The following is a 21,888-nucleotide window of genomic DNA, read 5'->3' as shown; positions in this document are numbered from 1 at the left end:
TAGGTAGGAAGGACTTAATCAGGCAATCAAGAAGGAAATATTTCTCAGTGTGAAAGGAACGCAAGTCAAGCGACAGAATGCACAGAAATAAATCGAGCTTTATTTGAGCACCTGGGAGCAGATACAGGCAGTTGGGAGGAGATAGAAAATTATGTTCACTATAAAGAGGGGACCTCTGGGTTCTGAAGTCAAATAGAAGAATTTATACCTAACAGAGTAGACAGTAATGCACATGTGTCAGTCAGTCCCTGAAGTGTTAGGCTGTGTTACAGTAACAGATTAACTAAAACCTCAGGCTTAACATAGCAATTTATTTCCTGCTCGAACTATAGCATGTCTAGTGCCATTTAGTGGGCATCTTGGAACCAGGATGCCCATTCCACACAGTCACTCAGGGACCCAGGTTGGCTACAAGAAGAGAACTGCTGGAGAGCCAGCTTTTCATGGCCTCAGTGTGGGAATGGCGTATCATATTTCTGTTTCCCCCCATTGGCCAGAAGTATTCACGTGGCTCCACCTAACCAAAGTACATACTTTGGTACGAATAAAGAGAAGATACGGGTGAATACAAGACGTTTCTGCCATGCATGTTGGGATGTTTCTGGACAGGAGCGTAACTGTGAGAGTCACCTGAGTGAACAAGGCCACTCTGTCAACTCTTCACCAGCAGCTTCCGGCCCTGGCATTGGTGCCCGGCTCAGAGCTGGCATTCAGGATATATTTGTTGAATGAACTTGGCTTTCAGCAAAACACAGGGTGGAATGATGGTTTCTCAAGCAGAGGCAGGGATGTTGAGAGTACATAATAGGTTGAAATCTTCTGTTACTTTGACTTAGGGCCTTAGTAGTATATTCTTCAAGGGCTAAAAAACCATAGGCCACCCAACATGCTCTTTGAAGTCATTTGACATCTTGATAAGCAGATTGCAAAAGCCCCTTTTTAAGCTGATAAGAACCTTGCTAATTAAATTCTTTGCATGGGAACTGTAAGAATGAGTACTTTCGAGCCAGACATACTTCCAATCATAAATTTTATTTTCTTTTTCTTTCTAATGATGAAAGTGACAGCTTATTTCTTGTGTCATACTCAGAGTATTGACTTCGAGTTGTGCCTAAAATGACAGAACTACAAGTGTCTTTGTTTTATAACATATTTTGCAATGTTTTAAATGTAAAGAGCCTTGGAGAAACATTTTCTCCTGTCCCTGAATCTTCCCAGTGCAATTCTGTACAATTAACTGAGTAGCATAAATAGTGAAGCCATATGTCAACCTGACAGTTACCTGGTAGGAAGTCAACCTATAAAAATGGGAAGAGCGCCTTTCAAATCTGCCACCGCTTGAGAGAGAAATCCAGAGGACCAACGAAGCCTGTGCGCATTGCTGCTGGATGTCAGCAAGATTGGCATTCTTCTTCTAGGGGCTCCTTTCTCGCAGACATCCCTTTCAAAAGTACAGAGCGCCCCTTCAGTACATGGGCTTCGGCATCCCACGGTGGCTTTGGAATTCTGGCTCTGTCCCTTAGTAACTGTAACTGCTGGCTGGTTACTTGCCCTGTCTAGCCACGTTCCTCCTCATAAATTGGGAGTAACCGTCTGTCTGCTAGGGTGATTTTTGACAAGGAAGTGAGGTGTTGCAAGAGCACAGGACCACGCAGCACAGGGGAGGCGACCTGCCAGCACACGCCATGGAACTGGGTGGCACAGTGACAGCGAAGGTTTATCTGGTCAGCCAAGCTAGTGGTACTGTGCCCGTGCGCATGAGCTATGTTTTACCCAAATCACATACATACCCTGAGAACAGGACTTGATCGTTTATCTTCTCAGGTATATTTATAACCAGCAACAGCAAGTGTAAAGTGTAGCTGAGATACTTTGTGGCCGTGATTGAGGTTTCCCCATTGCACTGACTCCGAGTGGCTTTTTCTCTTCTGTTACACTTCAGATGAGGTCAGTTCCCCTGAACAACCACCGGGCATCTATGCAGACGAGGGGGTTCTTCACGGTGGATCTTTTCCTTTTAAATATTCTGTGGGAGGTGCTTTTTCTCTGCTCTGCACTATAATCTGAAAATAAACACCAACAAACTGCCTAATCGGTCTCCCTGTCCTACTGTCCATATAAATCCGATCTCATCTCCCTTCTGCTCAGAACCAGCTAGGATTCCGTGGGACCCAGCGTATGTACCCAAAATTGAAAGCAGGCAACAGTATTGTTCACGATAATCAAAAGGTAGAAACAATCCAAGTCTCTGTCAACAAATGCATGGATAAACAAGATGGGAATATAAACATACAGTGGAGTTTTATTCATCCGTAAAAGGGAAGGAAGTTCCAATAGATGATGCCACATGAATGACCCATGAAAACATTATGCTCGGTGAAATAAGCCAGACACAGAAGCACAATTATCATATGATTCCACTTACATGAATAATCTAGAACAGGCAAATTCATAGAGACAAAATGTGGATTAGAAGTTATCAGAGGTTGGGTGGAGATGGACAATTTCTCACGTTTACGGAATTTCTATATATATGAAAAAAATTTAGAAATCGACAGTGGTGATGTGATGGTTGTACAACATGACATTTACTTAATGACAATTGTGCACTTAAAATGATTAAAATATTGAATTTCATTGTATACATATATCTTAGCACAATAAAAAGAATTTTTAAAAACCACAACAACCGTAGGGTTTCCCATCCCACTCAGAGTGGAAATGGCCTGTGAGGCCTACTGCCCTCGCCCTGCCCCTGCTCTCATTGGCTCTGCGCATCATCAGTGACCTTTCTCCCCGTCCAACATGCTGGGCGGCCAGACCGCTCCCATCAGGAGGGCCTCTCCACTGGCGAGTCCCTCTGCTTGGACTGTGCCTCTCTAAGATGCATGAAATGTCTGTCATCTTCATTCAAGTCTCTGCTGAAACACCACCTTACGAGTGCAGCCCTTCTGAGTAACCCCTGCAAGAGAAACGCCACCGTCCATGACACCCTGCTGCCCCATCCTTGCTGTTTTCCTCTGGGATGCAGCTCATCATCAGACATAGCAAGTATTTATTTGTTTCTTTGTCTCCATTTACCAAAACCGAAGCCCGATCTGTGAGTGCTGGCATACTGTGTCATTCATTTCCTTGTCTTTAATGTCTAATACAGTGTCTAACATGGAATAAATGCTTAGTAAATGACTCTTGAGTGAATGAATGAATGTATTTGTGCAGGAGGTACATGTATATCCCTTACTAAAAAGGGTGCAAGACCAAATACAGGGTCATCCCATGTGTCAGTCAGCTGTTGCCACTGTGAAATGCCTGGTGACACGTACCCATGGAACCACTGAGGGGTGCAGCCGCCTAGACGGGGCTCACTCACCACCTGCAGTCAGTGCTGTATAGCCCTTCCGATCCCGAGGGGGCTCACTGACTACTGGTAGTTCAACGGACAGATCGAGACCGCCTCCCTGTGACCCCTGGCCTGAGGCCCTCTGCCCCGCGTGTCTAATCCCGTAAGAGGCTGGCGGACGTGTTCTCATGGTGAGGGCAGAGCGGGAAGGGCAGCGAACAGTGCAAGTGCTTTTCAAGCCTTGGTATCTGTCCTCTTTGACGGCCTCCCAGTGGCCGAGTGAGTGACATGTCCAGGCCCAGGGAGGGCATACGAGCTCACGTGACAGGCACAGGTTCGGAGTGGGACCGTTTGGGGCCCTCAGTGCATTCCGTCAGCTGTACCCCAGTGAGGGCCCCGCTTTCTTGCTTATGAGCTGCACATCTTCGCATCCTCTCTCTGTGGCCCCCCCTGAGGGACCACATCTGCTTCTTCCTTAGATCCAGCCATTCCACCTCCACAACTCAGGGCCCTCTTTTTAGATTGTACTGGAGGTGTTGCCTCTAGTTAAAGACAAAAAAACCCTCATTCTCCACATAAACGATCCAAAATCTAAATGTTAGTAGATGTTAAGGACTTTTCTCATGGTCTCCTATGAGGAAACGTCAAGCCCTCTGACGTTTGGGTGGTGGTCTCTGAAGTGTGTGTACCCAGCCACTCGACACTGTCCCCCTGGGGCATCACATCCTCAGCCCTGCGACCCGTGAGCGTGTCGGGTGACATGGCAAGGGTATCGGCTGGCCTTAGGGAGCCCATCCTGGACTGCAGGGTGATCCCCAGGTGTGCCCAGTGTCATCACAGGAGCCCCTGAATGCGGCAACATTGCCGGAGAACCGCAGCCGGAGCGGGTGCCCTGCCGAGTGGGGACAGCCAGGGCCTTGGGCCAAGGAACGCGGGGTGGAGACGGGCCCCGACAGCCTCCAGAAGGCAGGCAGCACCGCCCCTGACTACGCCGGTGAGACCCGCTGGGGCTTTACAAGCTTCAGAACCATAAGGCGAGCAGTTTGTGGTGTTTTAGGCCACTCATTTTTTGGGCAATTTATTAAAACAGCAATAGGAAACGAATGCAGGGACTGATTTTATCCCCATAGATTCCAAGTGAAAAATGAGAAGACATGATGGCACATCAGGCAGCTGTCTGAGAAGACTGTGAATTCCGGCAGCAGGAGCCGGTGGGGGCCGTCCGAGGGGCTGCCTGCCACACTCCTGTAGTTACATAAATGATTAGACTCTTAATATTAGTCCTCATTGTTTTAAGAGACTTTTGATAGGATCACTATTTTTTACTTTTTAAAAAAATCTCCATATTCAAAATAGATCTAGAGAAAAGGGCCATCCCTAGAATCAGTTTTTAGAAGAATGCATAATGGAACTTTGGAAGTGAGAGGAAAATAGAGGTATAAACTTTCTGCAGATGGCTGAGTTTAATGTAGTGACAGTATGTAGGTACCATATAAGTTTTCTTAACTAGTTCACCTGAATTTCCCAAGGTGATACACCATCCTGGTTATCTGCAGGAAACGTTTTCCATGTTGCTCATCATTTATGAGATTCTTTGAGACAGAACAAAGCACCTGCCATCTCCTTTATCCATTTTATGCAGTTCATGGGCTTCTTTTCCATTTAAAACACAAACGTCCGCCAACATGGTTACCTAGCTGGAAGAAATCCTTAGGAGTAATTATTTTGAGTTGAATCGATTTCTTAAAGATTAACTTTAATACACCCACTTGTGATGTTCGTTGACTTCCTGGTTCACAGTTTCCTGTGTACACTGCACGGAATGAGGATGGTGTCGGTTGTGGTTCAAGAGGTCATTGAAAAGGCTTCTTCACCAGTAAAGCACCTTGGCCCGGCTCACTTTTCCTGCTGCGGCTCTGCTGCACCTGGGAGGCAGCTTTTGGTTTGTACTCGTGCTTTTCTCCAGCCAATGATTTGGAGATGAGTTCAGATTTCTGCCATTATCATGAACACTGTGGTTATAGACTTCACAGATCCAAGTGAGCCTCTTGGTTCCTCCTTTGTTTCAAGGCCTGTGTGCGTGTGTGCGTGTGTGCGTGTGTATACTCGTCCATCCATCTGTGACTGATACTTAGTTAGCAGGAAAGGGACCTACATAAGTTGCAGTGTCCAACCTTTGACACAGTAAATAACTCGTGTTTCCCTTAAGTGTGGCAAGTCAGAAAACCTTCTCTATATGCCTTTTCTTTGGAGGAAAACTTTAAATAACAATGAAGAAGTAAAAATAAATGCATCTCCAGCTAAGATACCAGATGATACGGTATCTGATGATAAACCTTTTGGCAACACTTACAACCTCTCAATTTTTGTGAAATGAAAGAGGCTATATATAATGAAATGACAGCATACTACTCTTGGCAAAGATTTTTTACTGTTATTAATTCTAGATTTGATTCTTCTATCAAATCTACTTTGAATACAGAATGATCGTCATGCCTGAAAGCTGTCCTCATAACGGCAGCCTGATCCCCCCAAATACCAACTTAAGGAAGTGCCTTTCAAAGCAACTTATTTTGGTAAATATAACAAGCCAAAAATTAGCAAAGTATAAGCCATTTGAATGGAAATTTACTTTAAGTTAAAGAAAGATTAAGACGTTTAAAGAAGATGACAGAATTCAGCTGGAAGCCCACAACGGGGGTGTTGAGAAGCCCTTGCGAGGACTGAGCAGCCAGCCGCCTTTCTTCATTCCTTCATATCAGGGTGTGGAGAAAATGAAGGTTCCTGTGGCCAGGATTCCCACCTGGCCCTGGTGGGCTGGCTCACTGCACACGTGTGGGCAATACATTGTTATTGACTCTATATAAAGAGCTCTGTCCAGTGCTTTGGGCAACACTGTGGCACGGCTGCTACACAGCTGCAGGAGAACAGAGACTGGAGTGGTGGCAGTGCTGAGGACAGAGACTGAGACGGCTGTGCAGGCAGAGGGGCCCAGAGGCAGAGACCAGCTTGCTGCATGCAGACTCGCTCTGAGGGGACAGGATTCTAGTGATTGACCTGCCACCGTGGGTATAAAGTTGGGTATAACCCTTTCACCCCAAGAACGTTCCACTGTCATTCCTCAGTCTCACTGATCCCATAGTGACCTTTTCTGGGGCTGGAACCCATTGGCCAGACACAGGGATCGACACTGCAGTTTGCATTGAGAGGCGCTTCCTTAAGTTGGTATTTGGGGGGATCAAGATGCAGTTAGGATGACAGCTTTCAGACGTGATGATCATTTTGTATTCAAAGCAAACTTAACAACAGCAAGAGATTTTGAGGATCTTTTCTGATCATGTTCTGTGCTGCATAATGTATATTTAACATAATTTCCTTGCATTGATCACATATTTCGTTTCAGTAGGTTTTCTGCAGAGGCCATATGTTCAGGCTTAGTTGAAAAAAAGATGATTTTAAACTGATTCATCTTGAGTTACAAGCTATCAAACGATTTTTTTCTTCATCCCTGTTAGCTTCCTCTCCGAGCTCTAATAGTGCCTCCAAGCATGAGAAAAATTTACACATAAGAAATATTTTCGATCCATTAAAAGAAGTTCAGAGCTTAAGACCTATTTCCGTATTCCTTGAGTTGGATGAATTGCGATCTTACAGAAAATAATAATTAGGTGGAGGACAGACGCCAGGCTTTGGTGTTTGGTGTGAGTATCTCTTTCTTTCATTCGGCGCAGTCCAGGTCAGAGCGCAGGGCATCCTGAGAGGGCAGGAGCACCGAGACCGTGCAGGGGGGCATCAGGGCGATTCCTCTGGCGGGCATTGAGGCAAAATGACTCAGAATATAATCTGAAACGCATTTGATCATATGGTAGTTGAATAATTTATGTTTGGCCTTATTAGCAAAGCCTGAGTTTACTCTGCTATCACCAAAGTAAGATTAAAAAAAGCAAGATAACAGTGATTTTTTTTCATGTGCAGGTATATTCTGGTTGAAAATTTTTTCTTTGCAGTTTTAACGACCTAATCACAATGACACATTTGAAGTGAAGGGGTGTGGGAAAAATTACCTATGAATAATGTCTGATCCAGAATTGCTCTCACCTAAAAGTGATGCAGAAAAGCCGATAATGATGTGCACTCATCATGCAACTCTGATAGAGGTTTTAAAATATAAATGTTTGAAAATAAATGCAAAGGCACAATTGATTCCAAGTTTGTTGGTCTTGTTATATGCCAAGGTAACTGTAATGCTGGTCGACTACACATGTAACATTCTTTACATAGACTTCAACAACTAGAAAATACTAGCAGCTTCAGTTTAGAGATCACTGGGCACTTCTACTTACATGGTATTAAGAGCTTCCGATTTGAGGAATAGTCAGGAAGAATAGTGGGGAAAGGTTGCTTGGCACCCTTAACTGCTGCATGTCCTGGTGTCTGGACATGACGCGAGGCCTGGGGACGAGGTGTCTGTCAACCCGAGGAAGGTTGCTGGCACGCGGAACGCGGTTGCAGGGCTCCAGCAACGCTGCAGGTGTCGGGGACAGAAGAACTCATTTAGAAGCTGCACTGCAAGATGGGAAGACAGGCGACAGCTCTGTTACAGGGATATCTTTTATTTGAGCAGAACCAGACCAACTGTTCCTCATTAAAACACATTTTGCAACATGTTCTAATGTGAGCAGATCAAGTGTGTGGGCATGTGGGCGCGTATGTGTGTGTTTGGAGAGAACTCCGCATCTGCCATCGACAGGTCCCATTCACGGAGTCTCGGTGTGGCTCAGCTGCAGGACAAGTAGTGGGCTGTGTCTGTGCATGGCCTGGGGCCGTCTCTCCTGGGATGGCCTTCTGGAGAGAAAGACAGAAAACACCACTGCATCCGTGAGATGCAGCCACGGGAAGCGTGGATAAAGTCTCTTCGGTAGGATTGTTGGTCTTGATAATCATTTTAGCAACCACGCAGTGCCCTGGTTTTTCGCATTTCTTTATACTGCATTGCAAATGCATCTCCGATACGTACCTAAGGCTAAGCTGGCTGTGACTAAAGCCCAGCCCTCACCTGCCTCACCACTTACACCTACCACCTGTGAACTGGGCGAGCTCGTGAAGTTGGGACTGACTCAGATTAAGTACCCTGAGGGGTCAGGGGGACTAAAGGAGAGGGTCAAACAAAGCAGTTAGAATCCTGCCAGGCGCGTGTGGACGGCCCTTAAGTGTCGCTGCCTCCACTCAGAGTTGTTACATCTGCTGCCTGCCTGTCTTGCTGGATCCTTGCTTCTGGATCGGCAGCCATATTACGTATTACAACTGATAAACATTGTGAGGAGGAGGAGCCTTTGGGCAGGCCCTCCATTACAAGGCCGAGCCTGTCCGCTCCCGAGGAAAGGATGCTTGCAGCTGCATGGAAGTGTAAATACCGAACGCGGGAACACAGAGAGATGCAAACGTCCCTTCAGAGAACACTGACCGCCTCCCGGGTGCCCTTCCCTTCAATCCCTGTCTCTTTCGCCGACAATCTAAGGAGGACTAATGTGGGTGGCCCTGGAGGCCCATTTTTCTGAGCAAGCCGCTGACTGCAGGCCTGCACTGGTGGAAGGAAGAAGCCGCAGCAGAGCTGAGCCCTGGAGGCCGCCGGCCTTCCTCCCCGGGCTGCCGTTACACCTCAGCAGACTGAGGTTTTCTCTTAAGTCTTCACTTACCTTTGACTGATGGAGATTGGATCCCTCAAGTTTCTGAACCTCAAAGTTGTTTTTGTTTCGTTTGTGTCAGTGTATGTCCTTGATTCTCCTCTAACAGAGTTATTACTTTAATGGGATTTGATAAGCTATGCTCTTGAAAATCAAGAGAATATATTTAAGAATTTTAGCAAGTAAGAAATTAATCAAGGGAACAATGAGGTTTAACAAAGTGGGGGGAAGCCGGTGTTACTCAAAGTTAACACTTTTCTCAGAAAGTAGTTAGTCCACTGTAACTGGATCAATGCGTGAATCTTTTTTTAAAAAAGGTCATACCCTGCCCTGTTTTAAATTTCTATCTGTTTTGAAAATGGTGTGTCTAAGTGGAATGTAACTTCATAAAAAATACAAGTCTGAGAGTTGATATTTGGAAAACAGTCGTTTTAGAAAGCAAAGTTCTCATGTTTGGTGCGTTGAAGTTTGAACAATGTAAGGGCATCTTGCACTGCGGGCACAGGATGGAGCTCCTGCTTTCAGACCGAGGGTGGAGCACAGGTGCATTTTCTCTAAAGCCAGTCCGCCTTAGGTTTCAGGGCCTCGTATTTTGAGAGAAGACCTTACCTAATTTTGTATTCATATATTTTTTTTTTTAAAGAGAAAGCTTCATCCCCACAATACCAGAATCTAGTCCTGGAGAAGGTGTCAATGAACTTCCCAAAGTCATATGCAGAAGTATGAGTGGCGCTGGGCACAGGCCCCTCTCCTTCCTGGGCAGCCATCTGTAGTCTTCATTGGCTTCTCAAAGCCATGTGAGACTCAGGAATGTGAAACTCGGGCCTGGAAGAAATTAATCAACCTCTTAATTGTGGTCTTGTAAACCCAGACTTAAGAAGTGGTGGTTTAATTTCTAGAGGCAAGCACTCATGACTTACGAAGAACAGTGCCCTGCATACATCACAGGACACATAGTCAGGCACGTTTATCTCAGCTGGAACACACACTCCCGTGTTCAGCCATTCACCCATTTCTAAACTTGCTGAGCACCTCTCTGTACCAACAGCTGTCAGTTTCCAGGATCCCAGACGTGAATCAGGCAGCCTCACCGCTTTTGAGGAACCCACGGAGCTTCTGTCATTCCGGCTAGACAGACACACTCTTCCCTAAGGCTGAAATATCCACGTGTGCACTGTCCTTGAGACCTTGAGGCCATTCCTAAGCAGTTGAAGTGAAAGCTTATCAACATATTTCCAGCTCCAAACATCCCCCAAAGACAGGCTCACAAGACTGCGGTCTACAAGGCGGCAGGGGCGCGTTCAGGGGCACCGCTCCCCTCCGGCACTGCCCCCGCTATGCAGGGAGGACAGTCCTGTCTGTCCGGCTGCGGGGCTCTTTCCGGGGCTCCCGGCACAGCGACGCCAGCAGGGTGCGTAAGGGTTCGGCTGCCTTTGGGGTCGAGAGACTTAGCCTGTGGTTGGCAGCTTCATTAAGTGCGCAGTTAGTGTCCTACCGTCAGAACGAGGCTTCTTCCAAATCCGTCAGCAGCCGGTGGAAATCGGCTTGTGCAAGTTGTTCTCATCTCCCCGTTCTCCTCCTTGTACCTCTCGTCACCCATCCGTGTGAGCCCAGGTCCTGGGGATCATCCAGCAAAGCCTGCCGCCCCTCCTGTGTGCTGCCGGCGCCCTAACGTGGGCCCGCCTCCGCTCGCCCGCACCCCCGACCCTCCGTACGGCTCCGCCCCAGCGCCTGTGCCCAGCTCCCCGCCTCCCACCGGGAGATGGTCGGAGCCCGGGAGGGAAGGCCAAGCGCGGGACGTGGGTGGCCGTCGACAGCGCGGCGGGCCCCCGTGGCTCCATCTCGCTCGCGCGGCGGGCGCTGCCTCTGGGCTGCCCCTCCCTCCCCTGGCGTCGTGCTCCCGTCCAGGGTCCCCCTTCCTCCGCCTTTCACCTGCGTGTCTCAAGAATATTACTCAGGTCTCAGCAGGGGAAGCACCCGTTCTGAAGTCCGGACAGTAGGTGAGGATCTTGTGTAGTGGGAATCTTATAAAACGGAAACACCGGAACCGCCCTGAGGGTGCCAGGTGCCCAGCTCCACCCTCCACGCACCTGCTAGATGGCGTCGGGGGGCAGAGACCCCCGAGAAGCGCCCTGTCTCCTGGCTCTCCGGACCCTCTCCCGGCAGGATTTCCCGCCTGCTCCATGTTGGGCACACAGAGAACGTGGTGGTGGTTGGGGGGCGCCCTGGGGGAACTGGAGGGGTGGCCTCTGGGAGCAGATGTCCCCACCCAGCCCCGCCCCTTCGGGGCCCACCGAGGGTTTGGGGCGGCCTCCTGCCGCAGAGGCCCGCTGGGAATCTCAGCCCTGCCGGACGTGTTCTCTGAGCAAACCGGCTTCAGTGACTTCTTCGTCGTCGTTCCACTGCGTAAATTAGTAGTTGCGTCCCTGGAAGTTACATTTGTGGTACAACTCCATTCTGCATACATTCTGCCCTGCATGAATTCTGCCTTGATTCTCCATAAACACTGTATCTTTTGTATAGTTTGTGTATAATCTGGAAAATCATGAAGTTGGTCTGACCTTCAAGGAAAGGAAATGTGATTTACTCACACCTAACTTGGGGCCGCCTGGCCAATGGTGGGTGTTGGAATGCGCCTATGTTGAAGGAGTAATAAATGAAAGCTACTTCTCACATTGAGCTACAAATCTTCTGCATAACAAAGAAAACCAACAACAAAATGAAAGGGCAGGGAGGCGGAGCCAACATGGCGGCGTGAGTAGGACAGTGGGAATCTCCTCCCAAAAACATATATACTTTTGAAAATACAACAAACACAACTAGCCCTAAAAGAGAGACCAGAAGACGCAGGACAGTGGCCAGACTGCAGCTACACCAGCGAGAACCCAGCGCCTCGCGAAGGGGGTAAGATACAAGCCCCGGCCCTGCGGGACGCGAGCGCCCCTCCCCCCAGCTCCCGGCGGGAGAACAATAGGCAGAGCGGGAGGGAGACGGAGCCCAGGACTGCCGAGCACCCAGCCCCAGCCATCCGGGCCAGAGCGCAGACACAGTACATGCCCAGGGGGCCCTGGATACTGGGAGAACAGGGGGTAGACCTCAGAGCGGGTGCTGAAGCTGATGCCCCTGTGACAAAGAAAAGCGGGGGCTTTTTTGAAAGTCTTAAAGGGACAGGGACTTAACAGCTTGACGGAAACAACCCAGGTCACAGTACAGCAGCTGGAAATTACAGGGAAAACCGGGTGCACTAACCCCCTGGGCAACAGCTCTGAGACCCCTCACGGAGGCAAACAGTCAAGCAGCCCCCCCATCCATCACCCCACCGGGCTCTGCGAAAGCAGAGAAGCAGCCTGAGACAAATTCCGCCCACAGAAAGGGAAATTTCTCCCTTCCGGCCAGGCAAGACACAAAGACCCACTCTACACGCAATTACCCAACACAAGCCACTAGGGGTCGCAGTTGCCCCAGTAAAGAAAGGCCAGTAGCAAGTGAAAATTTTGGCCCTCCCAGCTGACAGTCAATAGCACCTGTCAACATGAAAAGGCAAAAAAATATGATTCAGACAAGACTAACCCAGACAGCTTCGGCATCTGCTACATCTTCCCCTGAGAAGGAATCTGGGGAGATAGATTTAGCCAGTCTACCTGAAAAAGAATTCAAAACAAAAGTCATAACCATGCTGATGGACTTGCAGAGAAATATGCAAGAACTAAGGAAGGAGAATTCAGAAATAAAACAAGCTCTGGAAGGACTTCAAAACAGAATGGACGAGATGCAAGAGACCATTAATGGACTAGAAAACAGAGAACAGGAACGCAGAGAAGCTGATGCAGAGAGAGATAAAAGGATCTCCAGGAATGAAAGAATTTTAAGAGAGCTGAGTGATCAATATAAAAGAAATAATTTAAGAATCATAGGCATTCCAGAAGAAGTAGAGAGAGAAAAGGGGATAGAAAATGTCTTTGAAGAAATAATTGCTGAAAATTTCCCCAAACTAGGGGAAGAAATGGCCTCTCAGACCACAGAGGTACACAGAACTCCCATGACAAGGGATCCAAGGAGGGCAACACCAAGACACATAATAATTAAAATGGCAAAGATCAAAGACAAGGACAAAGTATTACAAGCAGCCAGAGAGAAAAAAAAGGTTACCTACAAAGGAAAACCCATCAGGCTATCATCAGACTTCTCAACAGAAACCCTACAGGCCAGAAGAGAATGGCATGATATACTTAATGCAATGAAACAGAAGGGCCTCGAACCAAGACTACTGTATCCAGCACGAATATCATTTAAATATGAAGGAGGGATTAAACAATTCCCAGACAAGCAAAAGTTGAGGGAATTTGCCTCCCACAAACCACCTCTACAGGGCATCCTACAGGGACTGCTCTAGATGGGAGCACTCCTAAAAAGAGCACACAACAAAACACCCAACATATGAAGAAGGGAGGAGGAGGAAAAAGAAGGGAGAGAAATAAAGAATCATCAGATTGTGTTTATAATAGCTCAACAAGCGAGTTAAGTTAGACAGTAAGACAGTAAAGAAGCTAACCCTAAACCTTTGGTAACCACAAACTTAAAGCCTGCAATGGCAATAAATTCATACCTTTCAATAATCACCCTAAATGTAAATGGACTGAATGCACCAATCAAAAGACACAGAGTAATAGAATGGATAAAAAAGCAAGATCCATCCATATGCTGCTTACAAGAGACTCACCTCAAACCCAAAGACGCGCACAGACTTAAAGTCAAGGGATGGAAAAAGATATTTCAAGCAAACAACAGAGAGAAGAAAGCAGGTGTTGCAATTCTGGTATCAGACAAAACAGACTTCAAAATAAAGAAAGTAAAAAAAGACAAAGAAGGACATTACATAATGATAAAGGGCTCAGTCCATCAAGAGGATATAACCATTATAAATATATATGCACCCAATACAGGAGCACCAACATACCTGAAACAAATATTAACAGAACTAAAGGAGGAAATAGAATGCAATGCATTCATTCTAGGAGACTTCAACACACCACTCACTCCAAAGGACAGATCCACCAGACAGAAAATAAGTAAGGACACAGAGGCACTGAACAACACACTAGAACAGATGGACCTAATAGACATCTACAGAACTCTACATCCAAAAGCAACAGGATACACGTTCTTCTCAAGTGCACATGGAACATTCTCCAGAATAGACCACATACTAGGACACAAAAAGAGCCTCAGTAAATTCCAAAAGATTGAAATCCTACCAACCAACTTTTCAGACCACAAAGGCATTAAACTAGAAATAAACTGTTCAAAGAAAGCAAAAAGGCTCACAAACACATGGAGGCTAAACAACACGCTCCTAAATAATCAATGGATCAATGACCAAATCAAAATGGAGATCCAGCAATATATGGAAACAAATGACAACAACAACACTAAGCCCCAACTTCTGTGGGACGCAGCAAAAGCAGTCTTAAGAGGAAAGTATATAGCACTCCAAGCATATTTAAAAAAGGAAGAGCAATCCCAAATGAACGGTCTAATGTCACAACTATCAAAATTGGAAAAAGAAGAACAAATGAGGCCTAAGGTCAGCAGAAGGAGGGACATAATAAAGATCAGAGAAGAAATAAATAAAATTGAGAAGAATAAAACAATAGCAAAAATCAATGAAACCAAGAGCTGGTTCTTCGAGAAAATAAACAAAATAGATAAGCCTCTAGCCAGACTTATTAAGAGGAAAAGAGAGTCAACACAAATCAACAGTATCAGAAATGAGAAAGGAAAAATCACAACAGATCCCGCAGAAATACAAAGAATTATTAGAGACTACTATGAAAACCTATATGCTAACAAGCTGGGAAACCTAGGAGAAATGGACAACTTCCTAGAAAAATACAACCTTCCAAGACTGACCCAAAAAGAAACAGAAAATCTAAACAGACCAATTACCAGCAACGAAATTGAAGCGGTAATCAAAAAACTACCAAAGAACAAAACCCCCGGGCCAGATGGATTTACCTCGGAATTTTATCAGACATACAGGGAAGACATAATACCCATTCTCCTTAAAGTTTTCCAAGAAATAGAAGAGGAGGGGATACTCCCAAACTCATTCTATGAAGCTAACATCACCCTAATACCAAAACCAGGCAAAGACACCACCAAAAAAGAAAACTATAGACCAATATCCCTGATGAACGTAGACGCAAAAATACTCAACAAAATTTTAGCAAACCGAATTCAAAAATACATCAAAACCATCGTACACCATGACCAAGTGGGATTCATCCCAGGGATGCAAGGATGGCACAACATTCGAAAGTCCATCAATATCATCCACCACATCAACAAAAAGAAAGACAAAAACCACATGATCATCTCCATAGATGCTGAAAAAGCATTTGACAAAGTTCAACATCCATTCATGATAAAAACTCTCAGCAAAATGGGAATAGAGGGCAAGTACCTCAACATAATAAAGGCCATCTATGAAAAACCCACAGCCAACATTATATTGAATAGCGAGAAGCTGAAAGCATTTCCGCTGAGATCGGGAACTAGACAGGGATGCCCACTCTCCCCACTGTTATTTAACATTGTACTAGAGGTCCTAGCCATGGCAATCAGACAAAACAAAAAAATACAAGGAATCCAGATTGGCAAAGAAGAAGTCAAACTGTCACTATTTGCAGATGACATGATACTGTACATAAAAAACCCTAAAGACTCCACCCCAGAACTACTAGAACTGATATCGGAATACAGCAAAGTTGCAGGATACAAAATCAACACACAGAAATCTGTGGCTTTCCTATATACCAACAATGAACCAACAGAAAGAGAAATCAGGAAAACAACTCCATTCACAATTGCATCAAAAAAAATAAAATACCTAGGAATAAACCTAACCAAAGAAGTGAAAGACTTATATTCTGAAAACTACAAGTCACTCTTAAAAGAAATTAAAGGGGACACTAACAGATGGAAACGCATCCCATGCTCATGGCTAGGAAGAATTAATATCGTCAAAATGGCCATCCTGCCCAAAGCAATATACAGATTTGATGCAATCCCTATGAAACTACCAGCAACATTCTTCAATGAACTGGATCAAATAATTCAAAAATTCATATGGAACCACCAAAGACCCCGAATAGCCAAAGCAATCCTGAGAAAGAAGAATAAAGTAGGGGGGATCTCACTCCCCAACTTCAAGCTCTATTATAAAGCCATAGTAATCAAGACAATTTGGTACTGGCACAAGAACAGAGCCACAGACCAATGGAACAGACTAGAGAATCCAGACATTAACTCAGACATATATGGTCAATTAATATTTGATAAAGGAGCCATGGACATACAATGGCGAAATGACAGTCTCTTCAACAGATGGTGCTGGCAAAACTGGACAGCTACATGTAGGAGAATGAAACTGGACCATCGTCTAACCCCATATACAAAAGTAAACTCAAAATGGATCAAAGACCTGAATGTAAGTCATGAAACCATTAAACTCTTGGAAGAAAACATAGGCACAAACCTCTTAGACATAAACATGAGTGACCTCTTCTTGAACATATCTCCCCGGGCAAGGAAAACAACAGCAAAAATGAACAAGTGGGACTATATTAAGCTGAAAAGCTTCTGTACAGCAAAAGACACCATCAATAGAACAAAAAGAAACCCTACAGTATGGGAGAATATCTTTGAAAATGACACATCCGATAAAGGCTTGACGTCCAGAATATATAAAGAGCTCACACGCCTCAACAAACAAAAAACAAATAACCCAATTAAAAAATGGGCAAAGGAACTGAACAGATGGTTCTCCAAAAAAGAAATACAGATGGCCAACAGACACATGAAAAGATGCTCCACATCGCTAATTATCAGAGAAATGCAAATTAAAACTACAATGAGGTATCACCTCACACCAGTAAGGATGGCTGCCATCCAAAAGACAAACAACAACAAATGTTGGCGAGGCTGTGGAGAAAGGGGAACCCTCCTACACTGCTGGTGGGAATGTAAACTTGTTCAACCATTGTGGAAAGCAGTATGGAGGTACATCAAAATGCTCAAAACAGACTTACCATTTGACCCAGGAATTGCACTCCTAGGAATTTACCCTAAGAATGCAGCAATCAAGTATGAGAAAGATCAGTGCACCCCTATGTTTATCGCAGCACTATTTACAATAGCCAAGAATTGGAAGCAACCTAAATGTCCATCGATAGATGAATGGATAAAGAAGATGTGGTACATATACACAATGGAATACTACTCAGCCATAAGAAAAGGGCAAATCCAACCATTTGCAGCAACATGGATGGAGCTGGAGGGTATTTTGCTCAGTGAAACAAGCCAAGCAGAGAAAGAGAAATACCAAATGATTTCACTCATCTGTGGAATATAAGAACAAAGGAAAAACTGAAGGAACAAAACAGCAGCAGAATCACAGAACTCAAGAATGGACTAACAGGTACCAAAGGGAAAGGGACTGGGGAGGATGGGTGGGTAGGGAGGGATAAGGGGGGGAGAAGTAGGGGGGTATTAAGATTAGCATCCATAGCGGGGTGGGAGAAAGGGGAGGGCTGTACAACACAGAGAAGACAAGTAGTGATTCTACAACAGGTTGCTACGCTGATGGACAGTGACTGTAAAGGAGTATATAGGGGGGACCTGGTATAGGGGAGAGCCTAGTAAACAAAGTATTCGTAAGTATTCGTCATGTAAGTGTAGATTAATGATTAAAAAAAAAAAAAATGCAGTTCCTATGTGGTGACCTCTAATGAGTTCTACACAATAATATAAAGGACATATAAAAGTGTAGGCAAAGGGTCTGTTTGTGTTTATACAGAGGATCAAAGCCTAATTTGGCTACCCCGAAAATGAACTAAGAAACGATATGAAAGAGAACTTCCAACATCAGCACTCTCGGGAAGACTCATGCCAGAAGATGATCATCAAAAAACCCCAACAAAGATCCACGCACTGCTACAGCTGTAGATGCACTCATCCCACCAGCTCCTGGACTTGCCATGGGAATGAAGGAGATATCTAAGCTGGCCTGTGCATACAGTAAAACAACAAATTTGACTGGATCTATACTGTTGGAACTCAACCAAGAATTAGGAGAAGTGCAAATTGTAGCGCTCCAAAATCTTACAACTACAGACTATTTACTGTTAAAAGAACATATGGGATGTGAACAGTGCCCAGGAATGGGTTGTTTTAATTTGTCTGATTTTTCTCAAACTATTCAAATTCAGTTAGATAATAACCATCATATCATTGATAAGTTTTCACAAATGCCTAGGGTGCCTAACTGGTTTTCTTGGTTTCACTGGAGATGGCTGGTAATTACAGGTATGCTTTGGTTATGTAACTATACTCCTATTATGTTAATGTGTGTGCGCAATTTAAGTAGTAGCTTAAAACATATACATGCTGAAGTTACTCTACAAGAAGATATGTCAAAGAAATAATCAATCTTCCCATGTTTTCTCCCGCCTGCTACTTCTATAGCTTTTCTTCTTCCTTCCTAATTACAACGAATTCTTAAATAGAATTCGTGCCTCATATCAAATTTACCGAGTATCATAACTCCTCCAAGTGGTAAAGATACCTCAAGACAAATGCTGGGCATAGAAGCCACAGGGCATAAATATGCAAAGAAATAAAAAGCTAACCATTTCAAACAATAAGGCTTCTCTCTCACTTACCAACTTAACATTTCCCTGTGTGGCCCCGGAAGATGACTGGTTAGCCAGAGACGGGTAAGATTCCTCAAGGGAGGAACAACCTAAGACAGGCACAGTCGCTGGGGGGTCATCAGGTGAGAAATTGGGGATCAACAGAGGTGAGGCTTAGAACCTCACCCCCCCTGTTCTGAGAGAAATCTTCTGCATATGTGGATGTTTTATTGCCCTTGTCTAGCTTGGATTAACACATAGTCTACAGGCACACACCTGATCATCTACATTTGCTCTCTTACAACACTAAACTATGTTTTCTACCTTTATGTTGTATCTACCTACCACTTCAGCATCTTATTAAAAATAATAAAGAGAGAAATGTGGTATCCACATATAAATCAAGTATAAAAATCAAATGTGTATTCATATTTGAACTGACTGTTTATAGTTCATAATGCATGAGCAAAACCAAAAGTTTCTGTGATGACTGCCCTTGTACTGTTCACCATGTAACTTATTCACTATGTAAGAATTTGTTCTCCATGTAAGAACTTGTTCGTTATGCTTCAGAAGATTGGAGACTGACGAAAATTAGGCTTGGGGTGGATTAATGATTGTGCATTGAGCATTGACTCCCCTATACAGAATTTTATTGTTGTTAACAACCATTTGATCAATAAAAATGAGAGATGCCCTAACAACAACAACCAAGAAAAAGTACACACTTCCAATTGTAAAATAAATAAGCAACCGGGATGTAATGTATAGCATAAGGAATATAGTCAAAATATTGTAACAACTTGGTATGGTGATAGCTGGTACTTAGAATTATCATGTATATAAATGTTGAATCACTGTGTTGTACACCTGAAACTAATGTAATGTAATACTGTGTGTCAACTACCCTTCAATAAAAAATAATTATCTAAAAAAAAAAAAAAAAAAAAAAAAAAAAAAAAAAAAATGAAAGGGCAGCCTGCTAAATGGGAGAAAATATTTGCAGCTCAGCTCATATATCTGATTCCTGGTAAGGGGCTAACATCCACAGTATATAAGGAGCTCATATAACTCAGTAGCAAAAAAAAATCTGATTAAAAAATAGGCAGAGGACCTAAACATTTTTCCAAAGAAGACATACAGATGGCCAGCAGGCATATGAAAAGATGCTCCATATCATTAATCATCAGGGAAAATCAAAACCACAGTGAAATATCACCTTAGACCTGTCAGAATGGCCACTATCATAAAGCCAAGAAATAGCAAGTGTTGGGGAGGATGTGGAGGAAAGGAACCCTCCTACACTGTTGGTGGGACTGTCAGTTGGTGCGGCCACTGTGGAAAACCATATGGAGTTCTTCAAAAAATTAAAAATAGAAATACCATACAACCATTTCTCTTCAAGGTATTTATCTGAAGAAAATGAAAACACTAACTCAAAAAGATACCTACACCCCCATATTCATTTGCAGCATTGTTTACAATTGCCAAGATAGTGAAACAACCTAAATGTCAATCAGTGAGAATGGATAAAGATGATACGGTATACATATACAATGGAATACTATTAAGCTCTTCAAAAGAAGGAAATCTTGCCATTTGCAACAATATGGATGGACTTCAAGGGCAGTCTGCTAAGTGAATTAAGTCAGAGAAGGGCAAATACCCTGTGATTTCACTTATATGTGGAATCTTAAAAAATGAGACAAGATCATAGGTACAGACAACAGAGGGCGGTTGCCAGGGGGCAGGGAGTCAAATGGTACAAACTTCTGGTTATAACATAAATCCTGGGGATGTAATGTACAACATCGTGACTACAGTTAATAAATAATACTGTATTATATATTTGAAAGTTGCTAAGAGAATAGATCTTAAAAGATCTCATCAGGAGAAGAATTTGTAACTATGTGAGGCGACGGATGTCAGCTAGATTTATTGTGATCATTTTGCAGTGTATACAGACATTGAATAATTATGTTGTACACCTAATTAATACAATGTTACATGTCAATTGTGTCTCAATAAAGCAAAAGAAAGATAATTCCTTCTAAGGACCCATTATTTGATTGTTATCACAGTAGAGCTTTTTGTGCATCTTAAAATCATTTTTTCCCCAATGCTTCTCTCTTTATAGGAATTCAGAAATAGGCTTGGGCGTCACCTGCACTGCCTGCCCCACGCCTCCGCTGCTGCTCGAGAGGACCTGGCACCTAACCGAAGACTGCTGCCGAAGGACTGTGTGCTGAGGGTGTCTGCGGGCCTGGCTCTGTTTGCACTTCTGTTCGCCTTTTTGGTCAAAGTCTACAATTAAAAACACAACTAAATGAAGCATCTGTGAGGAAGAATACATTGCCGATTAAAATCTTCCGTGAACAGGAAAGCGAGCATACCCACTCTCACAGGGCCATAGTTTGTAGTGGTCTCACTGCCTCCCTTTTGGCCACAGTGTTCAGTGAGGCTGTCCCTGTGTCTTATGGAGTTGGGCCTATGTTTGCTTACTTGACCTGAAACCTAGCATATCTTTTAAATTAAGCTCCTTGTGGTTTATTCTTGGCAAGAAATGCAAGTGGTTGCATTTTCTTTACATCTCGAGTCTTCAAGTCAGAACCAAATGACCAATAAGTCTGGGCACCTTTCCCTAAGGAGGGAAGAATTTTCCATCTTCAATAAACATTTTTAAACGTATCTTTCTCTTGATGCTTTGTTTGGAGTCCTAATGCTACAAACATCTTATTTTTCATGGCAGATGCGTTCTTGAAAAGTTTACATAGAAGCCTGTTTGAGGACCAAGAATCCTTTTGGAATACAAAGGGAAAGCCTGCCAATTACAGGACTCTTGACAACATTTTGAAAAGTGTGAAAATCACCCACTTCTTTGGCGCCCACAAACTTCCAGAAACTGGATGGATTTGTCTAAAACAAGCTGTGCCCATTTTCTGACATTTTCAATCAATTACAGCAAATATTTATTTCTACCTGGTACCACTGGCCTTTACTAAATGAACTGACTTCTTTCACAATAAAAGGAGTTGGTGTAAAGTGCAATGACTATCAGAATTTAAACAAGCTGTTTGGATTGAATAGGCACAGAGAAAAAAGGCGCCGTGTGGTTACCTAAGGACAGTTTTCATCTTTAAACCCACAGCCCTGATTAGCTCTTCCTATATCT

General features: G+C 44.2%; 1 protein-coding gene across 3 annotated transcripts in view; it reads left to right on the top strand.

Annotated features, from left to right (window-relative positions):
• Window positions 1-21,404, top strand: part of CDKAL1 (CDK5 regulatory subunit associated protein 1 like 1) — a 615,335-nt gene extending 593,931 nt beyond the window's left edge. For all 3 annotated transcript variants that reach the window (XM_057494166.1, XM_057494167.1, XM_057494165.1), the window contains one exon: window positions 20,854-21,404. In XM_057494166.1, the coding sequence (XP_057350149.1) occupies window positions 20,854-21,030 (177 nt within the window). In that variant the 3' untranslated portion in view covers window positions 21,031-21,404. The remainder of the gene's footprint in view (window positions 1-20,853) is intronic.
• The last annotated feature ends 484 nt before the right edge of the window (window positions 21,405-21,888 follow it).

The sequence above is a fragment of the Manis pentadactyla genome, chromosome 16 (genome assembly GCF_030020395.1).
Source record: "Manis pentadactyla isolate mManPen7 chromosome 16, mManPen7.hap1, whole genome shotgun sequence".
Classification (NCBI taxonomy): Eukaryota; Metazoa; Chordata; class Mammalia; order Pholidota; family Manidae; genus Manis; species Manis pentadactyla.
The sequence above is the reverse complement of the archived record's forward strand: the minus strand, read 5'-3'. Positions and strand labels throughout refer to the sequence as shown.